Below are 20,703 nucleotides of genomic sequence, written 5' to 3' on the forward strand. Positions count from 1 at the left end.
GAGATAAAGCTATGGAAAAATATATGTTCAGATTTGAAATGCCTAGCTCCTTATCGAACCCGGTGGAAGTCTAGTAGCTACTTCAAACTATCGTCAGTCATGAAAAGATCCGGTCAAATGACACGAGTTTAGATCTATGAACAAGGCACGAAAAGGAAAAGAATCGGCGACAGGCCACATCAGGCCTACGCTTCAGCGCCGAGATCACTTTGCTATGTTATGTTATGAAAGATCTAGCGAGTCACTTAATTAAGGGGGGGGGAGCGTCTGGGCAAAATTTTATCTCAGATATTTACAGATGGATCAGTTTGAAACTTGGTACACATGTGTAAAACCAAAAGAGAAAATTTTTTTGTACGTGCAAATTTTTGGAAAAAATTGAAAGAAAACGTGAAATTCTTAGAAAACGGACCAAAAAGGGGGTGCTTTAGAATTCCTAGGGCTTTCAAGCTACAACATCGAGACACATATCATTCAATGCGTAAAGACCAGATCTATGAAACTCCGCATACGTTTTTTGAAATTTTCATTTTTGTAAGTGTGGGAGCGTTTTTCGTAAAATTTTCGAAATTTTTTGATTTTACCCCCGCCACACCCCCTTTTTTGCATTATATAATCTAAACTATAACGAAATTAGAAAAATGTATGCTATCTTTTGTAGATCGTTTCTTTGCGAATCGAACGGTATATCTCTCATTGTTGTAGCATTAAAACTGTAGGAGGAGATAGGATTGCCGTGAGAGAGGTTTGCAGCGTTGGCAACTTTTCAGTAGAGGCAAAAAACCGCCGCGCGGCACGTAAAGGCACGTAACGTAGCCTAGATACCAAATGTAAGCATCAACTCACTTCAAAGTCAGTCATCGGTACAAAGATCCACTAAATGAACACCATCCCGCGTGCTGTCTGTGACGTTACTGAGCTCTAGCAGAGTGGAGAGCACATTTCAAAGTTAATTTCCCCCTTTGGAATTACTGAACCCCCTTCCCCCTTTACGGGATCTGTCGTGAACGAATAAATCAACGTACAGAGATGGTTCTAGTACCGTTCGATGCGGCAGAAAGTAAGGTTTAAGATGAGTATAAGAACCGGAGAATGTCATAATTGGCCGCTTTACGTCAGACGATCCTCTTTATGGTGCCCGGCCGGGTAATTTTCGCCTTAACTTTACTGAAGGGGCCCTACTATAAATCCTACTAACAGCCAGTGAAAAACGAAAAAAGTACAACAAAATTTTTACCTTATTTTTGACCCCTAAGAGGCTGTTTTCCCGCGAGGAGGTCTTCGCCCAGCGGACGTTCTCGCTGATATACTGCAGGAGCGCCAGCCTGGGGATGGCGGTCTCGATGGAAGGAGACGGTCCCTCCTCCAGCAGCAGCACACTGGCACTGGTCTCCGACAGGCGTGACGCGACCACGCAGCCCGCCGCCCCGGCACCCACTGACGCAATCATTTTCAGTTATAAATACAACGAAGTTATCGATAGAATTATAAGCACGAATAATGGGCAGAAATATATTTAACAGGTAGTGTTTAATTTCAACTGAACTTGAAAAAACTATGTATTCTTCTATTCTATATACAATACGCTATGGGCCCATGACCCGCAGTGGGCTCGCTGCCCCATGTTACCCTATATCATTTATGAAGCATATTGATGCTACTAAGATCATTAGAGGAAGGTTCAAATACAATTTCATATCATGTTCCATTACCTCAGTTGTGCGGCGCTTCTGCAGTGCGTTAAGGAATTTTAAGGAACTCACCTGCGCTATTTTTTATGTGGTAGCCTACCTACGACGAAGTCGTAGTCGCCCGTCACGGGGAGGTCGTGGCTGTGGCCACCATCTGTTTACGGTAGCCTACCTACGCTAAAGTCGTAGGCGCCTGTCACGGGAAGCTCATCTGTTTACGGTAGCCTACCTACGATGAAGTCGTAGTCGCCCGTCACGGGCAGGTCCTGGTCGTAAGTCTGAGGTCCGCCACTGAAGGTGAGTTGCAGGAACAAACGCAGCGCCTTGAATACCAATCTCTTCGGCAACGTCGATTCCAGCAGCAATTCCGGACTTTTCGGTAAGAAAAGTGAGGAAAATTAGTATTTTCTTTCACATAAGTTCAAACAAAGAAGATAGCTCGCGGAATAATAGTTTTGAAGAAATGAATAACTTATTTTTTCTTTGATTTACATTGGATATGTAGCCTCACTATTGAAAGGTCTAATTCGCCAGTATCAATCTCCAAGTTTTGTCCGCAAGAAAAATTACATAAATTATTTCAAAAACTGAATGCTTTTATACCAGTTAGCATGATTAAGCACGCGAACAAGTAGAGCTTGCAGCCCGAATAATCGTGACTGCTGGAGTATGCAGCCTATTGCGGGGAACATTAATTGCGTTGATAACAATGGTATATGAGTGATATCGATAAGACAATGCTGATGTTTTCTGGGTTGCTGTCGCGTGCTTTCGATTAATGATACAAACTGGAATGCACTCGCCAATTTTCCTTTGGTTACATAGTTTAACTACCGTATAGCAGACAATGCAATCCTTACCAAAAATTCTTGAAAAGTTTGTTAAAAAGTTGGTCATATAATGAAGGTCAACGACAGGAATCAGTAAATTGCATGCAATAAATTAACTACATGAATCCAAATAAGATTCATAATAGCCAATCGATTTGATAAGATTAATCTATATCATATCGATTGGTTATTTCTCATTAGAGAAAAAATAATAAATAAAATAAAAACCTTGTGGTGAAGCGATATATACAGGAATTCCAAAGGATGGACCTAATTTAATAAATTCGTATTCATCTAAGTATAAATTCAAAATGAGGAATTTGTACACCAGTGGGAAGAGAATGACTCAAAGAGTTTTAATACATATTTACAATTGTTCAATATGTCCCCCTAAATTGTGCCGCACGGCAAACATCTCAAGGGTAGCCAAACTCGTCCCACACACGAGAAAGCATATCTTCTGTTACTGAGTGCACCGTAGCAGTGATACGGTTCTTCAGATCAACCATTGTTGCTGGTACAGGCGAGACGTAAACAGAGTTGCTGGTAGAGGCGGGACGTAAACAGAGTTGCTGGTAGAGGCGGGACGTAAACAGAGTTGCTGGTAGAGGTGGGACGTAAACAGTCTCTTATACACATCTAGATGTGTATAAGAGACAGACCAGACACCGCAAGCCAGACACCGCAAGACCAGACACCGCAAGACCAGACACCGCAAGACCAGACACCGCAAGACCAGATTCAGATGCTATAAAGAGTTCGTTGCCAGAAACAGAGCAGTTGTGGCGTTGGGCATGGCGAGACCATCTGGAAATCGCTTTTCCTACCCTCTATGATCGTGTTAGAAATTTAGAAATTTATAGCTGAAATTCACACATGGCCTTCTTTATACATGACTATTGTAGTGTCGTATAGGGATCAACTAATGCGAAAACGTACAGCTAAATATAATTGAATTACACAATTTGAAGATGGCTTTTAAATTTAAATTTAGAATGGTTTGCAGGCTGTAGAGATCAAAGATACACATGAGCAGGTCGGAACATTGCAATAAAAAACGGTCATCCAGCACTGCGTCAGTGCATGCATATGCTAATTATAAGACGAATTTCACGGCAGGAAACAATATAGTTTAAGCGGTGATGTCAGGTTCACGACTAATATAAATTAAGCAGAAGTTATAACACAAAAGCTAAGGGGAAAATGTTTTCGACCATTTTACGTGTGAAAAGTTTAAAATTTTCACTATTCATGAAACCGCAGTATTAACTTTGTGATATACCTAGATTGCGTCAAAATAGAAGAGATTCAAGTTGTACTTGAAATAACCTTTTCTTCCTAATACAAGTGATGCGTCTTGGAAAGTTTCGTTATCATTTCATTAGGACTTTGCTCAAACGGTTATCATTTTAATGAGATAAATTTACCGGTTTGTTCCCTCATATATGAGGCAATGTTGCGAGGACTCAAGAAATCCCCTGTCATGGCTGACCAGCCCGGCTTGATCTTCCAATTCAGCGCGAAATGCAAATGTGAATCCAAATTTTGTCCCACGCCTGGGACATCAGCTACTACAGGAATCTGAAAGCATTGTTGGTTGGAAGCCAATTGCATGAATGTTTTTATGTTTATGTTTTTATGTTTGTTTGATCAGACTCATATTTGTTTTTAAAATAACTCGACGATATGTGCAAAAGAGACCGACAGGTCATTTTTAATCATACTTCATTCGTTATTTTGAAGAGTTATTCAAAGTAACACATTTTTCAACTTTTTGTAGATAGACTCACAAGGTCAGTGAGATCAATCACATATGTGATCTTCACATTCACACAAAATTATTGAGCTGAACTTACGCCTAACTTTTTCAGTTGTTTTTTTGGTCCGATGCCGGATAGCATGAGAATCTTTGGTGTGAGAATGGCGCCAGCGCTTACAATCACCTCCTTTCGAGCTGTCACCCTGTGGGTCTGGTTTAAAAAAATTCCATTTGCAAAATTATACCGGAACAAGATTTCACAGGATCATACATACATGAAATTAGGTTAGTACTTCTTATAAATATTAATTTCTGAAAAGCCAGCACTGTTTTAGTTTCACCATATTTGGAAGTTTGTATTGTGATCAAACATACGAATCTTTCGCACAGCAATTGAAATACGTCAATTCAAATTGAATGTCTGGCAAAAGTATTTCAATGAATGTTCATTTCTGGCAAGGAACTATCGCTGACATTCAAAGACAGTTTTGAATGACCATCCACTTGAAGCATTTACCTTTCCCTTGAACGTGTATTCTACTCCCACCGCTCTCTTATCTTGGTTGAAGAGTATCTGCCCAAAAATATATGAAGCCTTAAATTATATTCATATAAATGGATCAGCTTCTCAGGAATCCCAACAGCACGCAAAATTCATAACAACTTTAGATAGAAAATTATTAAAACAAATCAAGTAAATAATTCATACATTATCTTCCAATAGTGAAATAGGTGAACGGCCCTCAAAGTCATGTTGAACCATGTGCCACGATCATCTCTTTGTAGATGAATAATAATAATCCTGACAAAACGAGCGATATCTCATCAAAACATGTGAGTTGATGGTATGATGAGCTGATCCTCACCATACCAATTGATTATCATGATGAAGTAAGAGTAGGCAGATTTTAGTTCACTTACATCCATTACATCCATTTAGGTTTTAATATATGCGCCCTAATCTTTACTTCGGGAATGAGTTATCACAACTCTCACCGATAAGCTGGTGAAAAGGATGTTGCCCATGCAGGGCCTATACTTTCAAAAAAAATGTAAGAGATCGTAAGTTCATCAGCCAATCGTTGACGGCCTTTCAAGCAAAATTCACCAATAATAGACAAGAAAATAGAGCGTAAGTACTTACGTTCACTTAGCCAGTTTTGAAAGTATGTCCCCAGATACGTAAACGAGTAGAGCCTCCAGAATGATATCATTGCTATCAATATTAACATAAGTGGAAGGGTCCTTTAGTCGACAACTCAATCAAATGGAATAGATTAACAAACCAGGATTAGCAAAATGTGTGTTTATTTGTTCAATATTTTTTTTTAATAGAGAAATAATTTTAAATAATATATTTAATCAATTTTTAGCTTACTTAAATGACCTAGTTGTATAATCTCACTCAAGCTAGCTTCCAATCTCTACGTAGCCGCTATTTCAGTATTTTTAGATTTGTACGTTTTGTGAAAATTTTCAGACGCAAACTATTCTAGTCAGAGTAGGTCAGTCCGTCTATGCCCATAGCATTCTATATAGATCTCGTTGCTGATGCGATATTATCCGGAACACGTGTGTCCATTTCATTTAAATATTGTGCATCTTATTCATATTTTTTTAAATGTATTTTTTTCATTGCTTTCTAAAAACCGTATGCCATGGACCGCGGCATTAATTCGCTTCATCCCGCTTACCATTTCTCCGTTCGACGAAATGTTTGACAGTCAAAATCTCGAGTAACGAATTAACGGAATTTCGCGACCGTTCATCTGTTATAACATAGGACATATGTCATAAGCTTCAAATATTAAATTTCTGCTAACGAATTTACTTGATTATTCTGAGATTAGTTATATTCTGCCTGACGATTTTCACGAAATAATTTTCAAGTGTAACCGTGAAATGAGACACTCTAAAAGTTCGGAATAGCTTCTGACCAATCTTCGCCTTTGCTTGTAACGCTTATGCGACTTACTTGTACCAAAGCAACCTAGCTAGGAGATTGATGGAAAGATTTTTGCATACCAATTTATTTAATTCCTCCCAATTTTCTCTTTCATCTTACCTTGTCAACCCTTGCTCCGGGTAGAATGCGCAGATTCGATCTCTCCTTGACCGGCCTTAGGAAAGCCTCAGGCGCAGAGACCCTGACTCCATTCTTTATGGTATTATGAACCGGTGCGATTCCTGCATGAACGATTTTAGGAGTTAATGAATAACGCATAGAACCGGTGCGAATCCTGAACTCATTTAGGAGTTAATGAATAACGCATTATAAATCCTCAGGATCCATACTTGCTACACATTAGAATCTATTAGCCCACCTCTGTTAAGGCAAATGTTGTATTTCAGCACACGTTTATGAGAGATTGATATAATGCATCTATACCGTATGGCATACTAGTATAGATGGCGATTTTGAAAACACAATTAGTTATTATTTACAAGGCACATCGATGTGACTTTGATAATGTGTCCGCTTCACCACCCATATAAACTATTGATGTATAGCAACTACTTGAATAAAACTATTCTGCAAGCAATAATTGGCAAGCGAAGCCAAGTTTCAACCTTTTTAGATAATTTTTATGCAGGGAGCAGCTGGCTAAAATTGGATCATGCACCTTGAAAATGTTCTATGATTGCTTTTTTTGGTCAAAAGTACGCCTACTTGCAAATCATTTGTTTGAGCGTATATATGTTCCTCTTGTGAGATGTATAGGCGTTTTAATCTCGAATTGGTGCACCTAAAAGGTGTTTTTTTGGTAGCATGATAACTAGCAAAATTATTATACAAATATTATCTGATAGTTTTTGTTAAATTGATGTAAACAAACTTTTATGGTGTGTCTCATAAGGACGATCGGTATTGACGTGACCATAGAAGAAATGTACAGATGCGTATCAACTTAATTTACAAGTTCCCACCCAAAATAATAAATTATCAAGAGAAACTAATCCCATTCAGTCAATATCACATTTTTCAATAGCCTCTTGCTCGTTCATGTAAATGATCAAAAGATTCTGTCGCTTTTCCGAGCCATAACGCAATATTGCCCATTGTGACTTTAATAGCACAAACGTTCCCTGATATTTCCCGTTTGGTAAATTAATTAACATAAACGGTACATGATATCACTCATGGCCGTGACTTCACAAGTAAAAGTTCAGGTTGATGTTAACGGAGATGGATCAAGACAGCTGCCGTCTCTGCTGCCGTCTGTTTGTTTTGAATTAATTTCAAATTTGCACTATTAACGATATCACTGAAAAATTTTCCTTATGGCGGTGTTACGTGAGGATTTTTATTAGCCGGATTAGAAAACAAATTTGTGTTATAAAATGTCGAACATTGTTCCATTCAGTTTTAATCATTTTGTAGATGCAAATGCCGTTACAATTTGCAATTGAAATGGAAAATTCCTCTAAAATTTTATCAGAAAAGAATAATACTTAAATAACTGGGGTGATTTTGAATCTTCCCGGTGACGTATTTAATTACTATTGGTTGATCGCATAAAATTAATTTATGAAACTTTGAATGAGATTCGAGGCTTTATATTTTTTTGGTTTATCATTAACTGTTATCTGGTTTATCATTAACTGTTATCGAGAAATGAATAATAGCATAGAAATTATACATTATTCTTTATCTGAAAAATTCGTTCCTTCTATTCATAGTGTTTTTCCCATCGTATGTCGACAGGTGTGATCACTCCATACGAATACCACTTTTATAATCAATTAAGCTAACCATCAAAAATCGATGCATCATCCTGAATTGATATTTTACAAAGACGCTCCGTCGTTAGTTGAGCAGCACACGTATGAGTATCATTTTGAAATGAGTAAATATTTGGCTGCTACACGACCAAAAGAATTTATCAACGACATGAAAATAGAAAAAATGTGTCACACATTCGATCAACGTCGTCAAATGCTATTTCTTGATTATAAGTAAAACTTTTAAAATGAGTGAAAGTATTATTTCAAAACAATAATTTTTACTCCACGGCATAGCGCTAATTTTAACTATTCTCACTCAAAATTCATGGCTATTAGACATTTTCCCATCACATGTTTAGTTAACGGAACAGATGATAAGTGATTAACGTACTTCTTAACTGGAGTGTAGTAAAACAAAACAATTTAGCCCGTACTAGATAAACAATCTGTGTATCGAAGATAAACTTTGAATAACAATGCTTGTACGATAAAATATAATATTGTGTATACAGTGCCCTTACCAATGTTGTTTGGACCGTTAGGGTCTATAATTTCGAGTCCCAATTCCTCAGCGACGGGACGAAGGAACTCTTCCATCTTTTTGACGTCTTCGGTGGAGATGACCGGTAGAGGTCCACCCTTGCCGTGGTATTCATCTTTGTAGAGTGAAAAGAACACGTGCATTAACTGACTGCGATTTGCCATACTGCTGTTATCCTTAAAAACATCCTAATATTCCCATCACCAAACCCGGAAAGAAAATAGATCAGGACTCCATGTACCTCTTTATAACTCTTGTTAGCCAAGCGGCCAAAGTATGGATCTGTTTCTGTTGTCAGACCTCGTCGCCTACCTTGATTTTTCGAGGTCGCAAAATGGCTATAAACTCGACGGTAACCCCCGCTCGCGCCTCAAATCTCCACGGATTTTCAACTCACGACAACCTGTCTCCCACAGTGGGGCAATGTGCGGTCAGTCTTCCAACAGGGTTCAACTGCGCTTTTGTTTATGATATCGACGTTCTTCCTATCCATGATTTCGGCATCCTGCCTCCAAAACAAACTAGTGCGCTAGTTCTGCTTTCACTTAACAAGCAAGCTGTCATGCTGTGAAGTAAGAACTAAGAACCAGCTGTTGATCCCTTTCGGATCAGTTCATACGGGTGTCCCCAAGTATCAGTCATGTCACCTGTGCTTCTCAGCTATTTCATCTCCAATTTCCAAGTACCAGTCTCCAACTTAGCCTCATTCGCGCAGATGACCTCATTATCGACAGGGTTTTGAGTACTAGACGTTTCAGTCATCAATTTTATGTTCTGAGAGAACATTGCTCATCAATTATGTCCGTGCTGCAGCGCTAGAATAATCATTGTGTGATCGGGAGCCGTGACGTTGGGGTTACTTGTGTTACTTAAGTAAGATGTTGAAGTTTTCACCGTCATGTGAGCGTATGAATGTGAATCAATGTAATTATTATGTTGTTTTAACATGAGTTCGTCGTCTAAGCCGTACCATTAAGTGCATTTCAGATTATCTCTGGCAGTGCTTTGATATGTTTTGTTTTATCTACAGGAAAGTTCTGAGCTTAGATCTTGAGCTGGACACTTTGTGTCGAAACCGTGAAGTCTGACATTCTCGACTGAAAATATAAACTACAGTTCACTTTGACTTCCCCACTGAGAACAAGAAAAAGAATGGGTATGAAGGATTTTGAAGGCCCGTTATACGGATTTGCTTTGGCCTAGATTGCCTTGGACGGGAGTCGTCAGAGCAATTTTCTTCTCTTATCCAAAGTAAGGCGTCGCGAAAATGGGCCTTTCAGAGCACCTCACAAGCGTCTCTAGTCTTTTTGCTGCCAAGAAGTTGACCGTTGCCCTGAGTAAATTCTCCGTCATGCTTTCACCTGCGACAACCATCAGTCACGCTCGCAACATTCCACAAAGAAAGTCAATTGCTTTTCGTTCGCAATTCAAATCGGATCTGATCATTTTTTTGTACAATATTTGATCAAGTTACCTCCGAGCTCTCGGAAGGGAAGGGATAATCAAGAACTTTTTAATTCCAATGTTTCATGGACGAAGACTACTGTAGAGAAGTTTGCAATAGGTGTAAAATATATTGTAAGATCTTAGTCAAATGTAATGAAATAGCGGTTTCAGCTTCGATAAGGCCGTTGTGTCTGTCTTCGATTTCTAACATCGCAGACACGGTTTACTGTGGTCTCGAACTCGCAACTTGCTGCTCCAATTCTGCTGTGTTTAACCGCTCGACTTCCTCGCCGATACTGACCAGAACTGGCGCACAGAGCTGGTATCGAACCCGCACCTCACTGCTCCAATCCTGATACTCTGAACTGAAACCACTGGACCACCTGCCAGTCAACTTCAGCATTCACCGCTAAATGGAAAGACCGTAGGGACTCACCGGAATGCTCTGTGACTGTCCCGAGGAAGTCCTCGGATTTTTTAAAATAAGGCAGAAGCGAGTCGTGGTCCCAGCCCGGGTTGCCGAGGGCGCTCCAGTTGTCGTAGTCGAGTTTGGCGCCGCGGACGTAGAGCGCGAAGTTGACGCTCGTTCCTCCCCCCACTACGCGCGGGATGACCATCGGTTGTGTCTGCCCATTTAGAATTAGGTGAGATTATGGTCAAGGATTTAAGGGACAAAGGTGAGTAAACAAATGTTAGTTTCTCAACATAATTTATTAAATTTATCTAGAGAAGTGAACATTTTATCAACGTTAGTTGAGTGCATTCAAACATTGATTGAAGAGACAATGGAATTTTATGCACAGACATGCGCCTCTTCAAACAGCTTATAATTAATTTTTATCTATTCCCCGTCTGATCTTCAAGTTGACTTTCATCAATATTTCTATTTAGTAATGATTTTCACTTCAGTAATACGACGTACTGTATGTTGATTTTACATCAGAACATTTTGCTACAACCTATAATTTGCCGCTGAGATTGATTTGCATCTCTATACGTAATATTGATGATAAATTGACCTATCAACAATAATATCTCTATTCTTTCATGTTCTCTACTTCATATGTCTCTGGTTGACAGCAAAATCACGCTGGTCAACAGTTGCTATTTTTTACGAGATTTGGCTGAAAGATTTTGTAGCAATTTGTAATTTTGATGACGAATCTACAGGCATGGCGTTTCTATCCAAAGTGACTTCCAACGTAGGAGAGTTAAATTGATTTTTTACTTGAGAGTTTATCAAAGTTAAAGATAATGATTGCAATAAAATAAAAATTTTCGATCAAAAAGTGACGAATTTGGAACGTTTCAGTCAGCCTCGTTCTGTAGAAACTCACACAACCTTGCATTGTATTATGGAGTGCTATAAAGTTTAGAATTTTTTAAAAATAATGAAGGCATAGAATTTTTAAAACATCGAAAGTTTAAGAATTTTTTGAAACACTGCCAAAGCAAGCAGAACTTTATATAAAGTTTGTGATAAAATTCAGTTCATGCAAGGGCTTGCGTTTGTTATCGAAAGACTGTTTTATCCATAATTTTACAGTGTACTGGATTGACAGAGTTGAACAGAGACTTTCTTCATGCCTGGACAGCGCGGGAAATAGCTGAAAATCTGGACATAAATCCCTATCAAGAAAATGTCGTAAACTTGATTTGACTATTTATCGGGAGCCCAGTAAAAAGTTTTGTCTTGTATAATCACTTTTGTGCTGCTTCTCGGTGGTGACAATGAGGCAAAATATCCGATGCAGTAAGCTACAACTCTGGGTGGCCCATTGCTGTCGACCACCAAGATTGGAGCAGCGAGGCTCGAGACCCGCAGCTAGCTGTGAAACTACTACGGTGGTGTCTAGAATATTCAACATGCTTAAAACGTCCAAATGTTTTTGTTGGTACAGCAATACTACATAATATATTACATTGTACAGTATTTTTTCTCAATTTTGGCCACTCTTCTTTTCGTAAAACAGTGATACAAGAGATTATGTAAAAAAATCGTTGAATATACAACGATACGATTGGTTTTCAATTACAAAAATTACCCAAGATGGTAACACAAACATATTTTAATATTTTTCAGATTCAGATAGTAAAAAATGTGATATTTGATAACGGGTGCTATCTGCATTTCGAGCTAATTTAGTCTAAATCAAAACAGAAGTATCCGAAAGATCTAGCTAGTCACTTAAGGGGAGCGTCGGGGCAAATTGTATCTCAGCCATTTACAGATGGATCAGTTTGAAACTTGGTACACATGTGTAAAACTAAAAGAGAAAATTTTTTGTACGTGTAAATTTTGCGAAAAAAATGTAAAAAACGTGAAATTCTTAGAAAAACTGGTAGAGGCGGGACGTAAACAGAGTTGCTGGTAGAGGCGGGACGTAAACAGAGTTGCTGGTAGATGGTAGATTTAAGTGACTGATTTAAAAAATTTTGGACATGAAGATGCCGTCGCCGCCTCTGAATTCCGCATTTGAATAGGTAAAAAATGGAATCTTTATCTTTCCATTGGTGTATAAATTATTCAATTTGAATTTATACTTAAAAAATAAGAATTTATTAAATCGGGTTCATCATTTTTAATTAACCTGTATTCTATATAACGAAGCTCATCTATGCGAACATATTTTTTTATCGGGGAGACACAGACGTGTTAGGGATAATCATTGATGCACAACTTTACACGTAATCGGTGAGGTGATATCGGACGCTTAGGCATCCTGATGCAGAAAAGTTTACCGGGAATTTTCTACATATTCGTTCTGTTATCTATGCCTCTAACGACATCGGAATGACCTTCCGCCTCAAAAACCAGGGATATTAGTAAGTTTATACAGGGTCGTCATATTTATGACAACGCAGGTTTTTTGTTATTTCTCAATGAAACAAACAGGTGCATTGTTTTTATTATTTGATGAGCCAGTAGCCAAGGATTACCTTGACAACTCTCAGACATATTTATTCAATATGACCACCCTTATTTTTAAGGGTGGTCATATTGTTATAGTTTTATAGCAATATAGTTTTATATATAGTTTTCCTTCCCTGGTAAGAAAATAATAATGATATATTTTACTACAATATTCATACCAAACAATGATATTTCATACGTTCACATAATTACCTGGTAAAATATGGTGCTGCAAAGATGCCAATGCCAACAGCAGCAATCGTGATGAACAATAAAATTTTCGCTTGTCGACGAGAAAAAATTTCCCGAAGCACCATGATGCCTGTTATGTGAACCGAACAATTAGTTTAGCCTTGTAATTATTTGTAATGAATTCGTTTTATTCATGCATGATGACTCAGTTTAAGAAAGCAACTAATGAGACGTGAATCTGACCCAAATTTGTAGCCAACACGCAAGTTGAAAGGCTGGAGCTGCACGGAAGAAAATTATTGTTAGAACGTGAATCCCGATAATTTAAATGACAACCGACGTCCCAACTAGAATTGAGACTCAACTGAGCATACAATGCTCAGACATTTGTTGCATTGAGAATATTTACTAAACAGAGAGACTATAAATCCAGAAGTTTTCCGCTCATGCCATTTTTTTAATATTGTGAATGCTGCTTCGATAAGTTTTTAGCAATTGTTAAGCGTTAACCTGGGATCAGATCTGTTATTGTTCTCTAATTTCTTGAGCACCTTGGATTGTATGATACCTTTATTAATTGGCGAAATTAATTACCGCTTCAAAAATGTTCAATACGACGACCTCAATTGCGGTTGTATAACGATTAAGTCTATACTTAATCCGAAGGCCACAATTACAGATTTATCAAGTCATGTAACTATTATGACGGCCATAGTTTTGCATTAAAAAGAAGTATGTTTAATTCTGGTACTTCAACAATTATGGATTTCTCTGGGTGATCAACAATAGTTGTATACAAAATAATAACAGTCAAAGAAATCCTGGCTTTAAATTGGACAGCTTAATGCTTAAAAACATGGTTGGTTGTCCCATTAAATCGAATCGTTCATATGTCGCAGTTTGGTTCGTTCGTCTTCCTAAAAAAAGTTGACTTGGTTGAATTTCACGAAGCCAGCCTATCAAACACCAGTCTAAAGTTTTAACGACATTTTTCCGAGCAGTGAAGGCCAAATTTTAATTACTTTTCGGTCAGAGTAATAGCATAGCACGACTCGAATCGATCGAAACTCCCCACATGTATCGGAGTAAGATTCCCAAGTTTTAAAGATACAACTGAATGAAATTCTCGCTTGAGTTGAAATCGAAGATTTAAATTGACAATAATAATAGCACATTTGCAGTTACATTATTTGTCAATTCAACCTGAATCCACTTGTCGTGTACTCATTCATCCTGAATTCCTATTATCATATCCATGTACATATGTGAATTTCCAAGCGAAAGGCTGTTCTTTGCTTAATAAGTTCACTTGAAATATCTAATGACAGAATCAATTTATTAGGAACTTATTGGGAATATTAGAAACATTATTATTATTATTATTTTAATATTATCAGGAATATTATGAATATTAGGAAATTTATTTGGAATATTAGGAACTTTTTTAATGCCTTATTACTGTAGAGTGTGCGTATAAGAACACTCAAAGAAATGACAGAAGTTTGTCCGAATAGTGATGCGCATTTGGGCTTGGTTTGGGTCATCCTAACCCAGCATGGCCAGACAATAAAAGATCTTATCAGTGATACGTGCAGGATGAGTCGCTATTTGGTCAATATGACATAGTAATTTTTCTGTGTAATTGAAAATTGGTTTTCATATGTTGCGTGATTCACAATTCAATTACTTTAACTTGTATTTGCCTTGAGCAACAGGTTATTGGGGGAACTATATAGTTATATAGAAGTATATAGTAGTATAGTATATACCATATACTATATACTATATAGTATATATATAGTATACTATATAGTATATATAGTATATATAGAGGCGGCAACCCATCGTGGCCTGGGACTGCTACATATGTCCCAAACAAATACTAAGGATACTAAGTATATAGAATATATATAGTATAGTATATATATAGCTACTGTTCAATTTCATTAGATTCACATTTCTTTGAAAAAATCAATACTATCGTCATTTTAGTTTTTTTTAGAATAGGATATTTCTATAGTTAGGATTTCTTCGCGCATGACGAACTTTTTTTTAAACGAACTGTTTTGCATGCGTAAAGTTCATCTCGCCGGCAGCCATGTAGAGTTAAGTTGATCGTTTTTGCGCAGAATTCGTGCACCATTGAGTGAGACAATATATATATTGAAAATTTCTTATCACTTATGACTGATTTTATTTGATATATTTATTTATTATGATATTATTTTCTTTAAATGTATTAGATATTCACATAAAATTTTGATTGCGATGTAGGCTGCTGGAAGTCGGATGTTTATTTATTCAACAAATAATAATAAAATGTATACAATATAAAGTCCACAAAACTTGCATGGTCCCAAAACCCTAGATGAGAAATTGTATACAATATACATTCAGTAAACAGTAATTTTCATTCAAGTATTTACCATTCATGCATTTTCGTTCAATTATTCAAACCGTAATCAGTATACGCGGAGGGTTTACAGCGCACCATCCATTTGATCCTAGAAACGCACCAATTGCAATTCCACCAATTTTACATTAACTGCAGAGAATTCCAGTTTCATATTCAACTGCAATTAAATTTATTAGACTTCCGAGAAACAATATTGAACTGACGAAGTTCTAAAAAACAAGGAACAAATAATATTTTTTGATCGCTATTTTATAGTCGACGAGTTTCTGTAATCATAACGGATAAAATCAGCAATATAAATAATTGGGATAATTTTATTGATAATAAGTTACAACATTTAACACGTGAGATATCGTCACAGAATCAATTCTTCATGACAACTTCGCCACTTGCGGTTAATCTTTGTTTATTTTTTTATATTTTTTTGCTGTAATTGCGACTTCTAACATTTCTACTGCCAAAAAACAGTGCGAAATAAAATGAGTTTTATTTTAATTATCAACAGGCCAATAAAAAATTCGTTTCTCCTCTGCCAAAGACGCCAATTAATATTAATATTCAGCACTATTCATTTTCAATATTCAGCGGATATTAATTTTTTATTAAGAATTCATGTTGGCTTTGCCAGAAAATCGTCGAATAATTTATTACAATGTGACATATAATAACGAGCCCAAACGCCGTTTCTCGCTCGTACTCGTGAATCTGCTTTATTGTTAGGCACTGAGACACGAGCACCATCCTGTGTAAAAGCTAGAGTAGCACTGAACCTCTTCGAGTCGAGGCGGTAAAAAACTGAATGCCTCCAGGGCCCTGACGACTCATAGGACGTGTTTTTGCACGTGCATATCGTGTCGGTTGCTGCCCCTGCATTGGCACATTCTCTTATCGGAGCAGAGACCATCACTTTCATCGAAGTTTTAATCAAATCCTCTCATTTTACATGCATAACTTGACCTAATCCATATGAATCTATGCGGTTACGCTGGATAGTCGAAAGAATAAACTGCTATCGAAGTAGATAGAGTGATTTCTTTTAAATAGAATACAATGCAGTTTCTGGCTGGCCAGGTAGAGCGTTGTCGTCTCCTTAGCATAGCCAGTTTCTACGTGGTTTTTATACCTACTTTCATTCTGCCGAATGATTTTCTTTACCCGAACACTCCACGTTTTTCGCGGCCAGAACCCACGTGCGCAAAATTTTTATTTAAGAACTTGATGCCAATGAAGAAAATTAATAGAACTTGCAGCCATAATTAACATTAAAAACTAATAACGAGAAAAATGTCCTAATACACATTGGTGCTAAACTGATGAACAATGAACAACAGCAATAATAAATCTGATCGTGCACCGATGACCTAAAAAGTTAAACGCTAAATGAACAAGTTCATCTTGCAACAACGTATCGTACACTATTCGACAATTATAATATTTTACATTGATGATCAACCGAGATATCGATTTTTCTCATAAGTATGTTGTTTGCTTATAGAAGATAGTTGAAACACCTTACCGAACCCATTTGTAAATTAACTTGAGTAAATATTGCATGAAATGTATGTAATTATTTTATTTTATATTTAAATGCTCTGTTATAACTTAGTTTAATAATTTAACGTCACAAAAGGAATAAGTTTTGTTCGAAAAGTACGACCAAATGTTGTACAGATCATTAATATAATGAAGAGTAGCTTGGAAAAAACCTCAAGCACAGCATTTCTCTTGACTAATATCGTCTAGCTAAATAATAAGACATATAATGCTCACGCACCCTCAGGTTTAATGCTATATAAATTATGGGAGAATGTGAGATATTGTTAACTCGATGGCTTCACTTTCAAATTTTTAACTATAAATTTCAGAAATTATACGGTAAGTGGGAAGTTAAGCGGTGTAAAATTATTGACCATCACTTTTTTTTAGTTTTTGAAGTTCTTAAAGCTGAGTAGAGAATTACGCAACTTGTTAAGCTATAGCAAAATTTGCAACACTTCGTTTCATAAGGTCATATACTGTACATACAGCAAAGGTCTTCGGACAACATAGTTTCCGAAAATAAAATTTTAGGAATGAATCCTATAATTTGCTTCTAACATTTTTATACAAACTAATTCCAAGGGAACTTAAATTAGACCATATTAATTACGAACGAACAATATATAGGTTGGAGCATGAACGAAAAATATTACCCCCCCCCAGTCACATCTGAACTTAAGCTCAAAAATAGCATGCTATGTAAACTTCGGCACTAAGAAAACAGGCAACTGAAGGTCCGAGTGAAAATGTCACGTAAGAGTCTGTATGAAAATGATATAACATTTTGTTTTATTTTATTTATACCAATAATTTCATTATACCCATTCTTTAGGTGCACCCCTCTGATGATTTCAAATTTGGACATATAGGAGCAGGAAATTTTTTCATCGGTGAAATTTTGACTTACGCAGCAAAAAAATTTGTGGAAACTGAGATCAGTAAAATTTTCTGGAGTTCTGCGGTTGTTCTAGGAAACCTTGTCCACCGATCTTCTTTATGTAAAATATAGCTTCTAAGTCCAGAGATATCTGCCAGGCAACATCGACGTTCGGTTATGCCAGGACTTTTTTGCTACATATTTTATAATTTTATTCTGCTTCATTTTATGGAGCGGCTGGCATTATACGCTGCAGCGCCACTTGGAGCCATATTTACAGAAAAAACGTGTATGGATCCCATACGTAGATAGCAGCTTTGCTTGGTATTATTTTTGTTGAAAGATGGTAATTGGTAGCGTGATACAACGCAAGTATAGTGCCGGTATATAGGAGAGCTTTGCGTGATGCGATCGAAATACACGTGTTGAATAACATGAACTGATGATATTGCGGCCACTTGCCAGTCAAGGATATACGAAGGGAACAATAAAAAATCTCTAACATAGAGTCAGAGAGGCCATATGCCTCTTCATGTCCGTTCGGTCTCATGCAACTTCCTACTGCTTGCGCTACTTTTACAAGTGGTGCATGTAGCGTAAAATAATATAAAGTTTGACGAGGACAAGTGGTTCACTTGAAGCTTGCGGAACTTCTCACAGGTGTTCAACCATTCTCTGAAAATATTACTTTAATGTTTACTTTAGAAACCTGTCGTACACATTCAATTACGTATAAGCCGGTTAGGTTATCTGGAACTTGATTTGCTCGTAGCATTCATGATTTATAATCGTATGCGAGGAAATGGCATGAGTGTCGGAATGTAAAGTGCAGTTCTCTGTTGGTTTCGTATCATCAAATGGTATTTTTTGATCAACTAAACTTCACGAAATACATCAACACCTAAGTGGTTAGCTTAATGATCAGCTAGAGATTGGATTAAATTTCACTACCCAAGAAGCTGGCGGTAAACTAAGCAGTAAATTCCACAGAGTTGTCGATGCATTTGCTTTATTTTCGGTTCACTTCGTTCACTTGAGGGGTCATACAAGGACAGTTTTTCTTCAGACCGCAACTTTTTTACTTAACGTCAGAGCAACATTATTTTTTACACTACCTGAGGCCAACTTAGGATTTTTATTGTAAACTGGACTGCCGGAGATTTTTCATAGCCTATTATTCATTTTTTGTACCATTATATTTTAACCAGACAATAATAATTTGTAGATCCTGGGGACAGAGCATGCAATATTCTCATGCCGCTTCGGTTTAATAAAAAATCTTGAGGTCGCAAATTAAACGTCATCATCACTATGAAATAAATAATTTACATGGATTACCGAAATGAATGAGAAAAATATAACTCAGTACTCACTGCAGTGAGTGACAGAGAGCGCATTTTCTCGTCGACGAAAACATAAGTCACGGACAGACGGACGGACGGACTGACAGGCGGACATGACGAGCACACCGCAATAGGCATTATTTCCATAAATGAGAAATTGCGCTAAGAACAAAATTGTTATGCCAGCAGCATAAATTAACCGCATAATAACATTCCAATGATATCGTTCGACTTGATGCATTTAAACTATTTATCATTGCCATTAATCCTTGGCTTCTAACAACTGAATTCTATTGCAGAGATTCTTCTTTTTCATTCCATTAGTTATCAGACATTTTTTGTCGATAACTTTTGCTCTGTAATTAGCGCTAAGAATTTCAATGCTCATTCTTCGAAGTTTTGTTGCAAATTCAAAAATTATATAAGGCTTTTAGGACATTATTTAATTGTTTTATGCTTGAAATTCAAGATTTTTCCCTTCTAAATTATCCGTTACTCATATTCAATTTCTGTTATATGTTCACTCTTTCTTTACCGGCAGGCGCTGTCGTCAACACGCAGGATCTTATAGCCTAGAAAGCTCCCAAGGGCAATGGCCGTCTTGTACTACACAAGAATTACTTTTAAGCTAACATTAATTTTTTCTCCTGCGTGGCGAGCGAGTTCTGGATAGTGAATGGTGTCCGATAATGGCGTAGTGTAAAAACTTGCCGCAGATGCTCTCAGAGTTCGCGAGATCAGAAATTTGTTACCAGAGACCGATCTTGCAACAGTGAGCGAGTTGTTTTGAACATCAGCATCTAATGTTGTTCGTTTAGCCCATTTGACCAAAATTCGCCTTGGATTTTTAGGTACATCATACTGTATATGATAATCCCAATAGTATTCTCTATTCTTAACGACCAATTTTCAACCATTTTTGTAATGAGGTAAAGAAGTTCAACACCGTCGTGTTCTGTAATTCACTAATCCTCATAAATTTAACTGAACTGCACTCAACACTCAACATAATAATCAATCAATAGCTGTCAAAGCTATCGTTGACAATTTGCGAAACGTTGTCACTTATAAATAATATGCATTTACAATTACTTTTTAAAGACAACACTTCTAAAGAGGCCAGTTTTTTTGCAATGAATTTCAATGTTTTTGTTAATTTGATACAACAACTTACTTTTTCATTTTTTTAATATTCGAAAAATTTAAATTTTCAAAATTTTTATTTTGTCAATTGATTTAAGCATTGTCTCCGACTTTACACAAGTGTGCAAAATTACAGATTGATTGGACAGGTAGACGTGTGTTAAATATCGATAATAAGATTTGTAGCAGACGAGCCAACAAGAAGTGAAGTTAAAGAGAAATGTTATAAAATGGTTACTCATTTCAAAGCGTATGTCGAACTTGCCGCATGTTAATAAAATATCAG

The 20,703-nt window shown here is 36.9% G+C and overlaps 1 protein-coding gene across 1 annotated transcript in view; it reads right to left on the reverse strand.

Moving 5' to 3' along the window:
• LOC108667497 (glucose dehydrogenase [FAD, quinone]) overlaps nt 1–10,615 on the reverse strand; it is an 18,363-nt gene extending 7,748 nt beyond the window's left edge. The window contains exons 1-6 of the mRNA XM_018154528.1: nt 10,430–10,615; nt 8,528–8,662; nt 6,346–6,467; nt 4,798–4,854; nt 4,378–4,491; nt 3,949–4,102 (exon numbers count right to left, since the gene is read on the reverse strand). Of these exons, the coding sequence (XP_018010017.1) occupies nt 3,949–4,102; nt 4,378–4,491; nt 4,798–4,854; nt 6,346–6,467; nt 8,528–8,662; nt 10,430–10,610 (763 nt within the window). The 5' untranslated portion in view covers nt 10,611–10,615. The remainder of the gene's footprint in view (nt 1–3,948; nt 4,103–4,377; nt 4,492–4,797; nt 4,855–6,345; nt 6,468–8,527; nt 8,663–10,429) is intronic.
• Between the last annotated feature and the right edge of the window lie 10,088 nt (nt 10,616–20,703).

This window comes from Hyalella azteca, unplaced genomic scaffold (assembly GCF_000764305.2).
Source record: "Hyalella azteca isolate HAZT.00-mixed unplaced genomic scaffold, Hazt_2.0.2 contig9394, whole genome shotgun sequence".
Lineage (NCBI taxonomy): Eukaryota > Metazoa > Arthropoda > Malacostraca > Amphipoda > Hyalellidae > Hyalella > Hyalella azteca.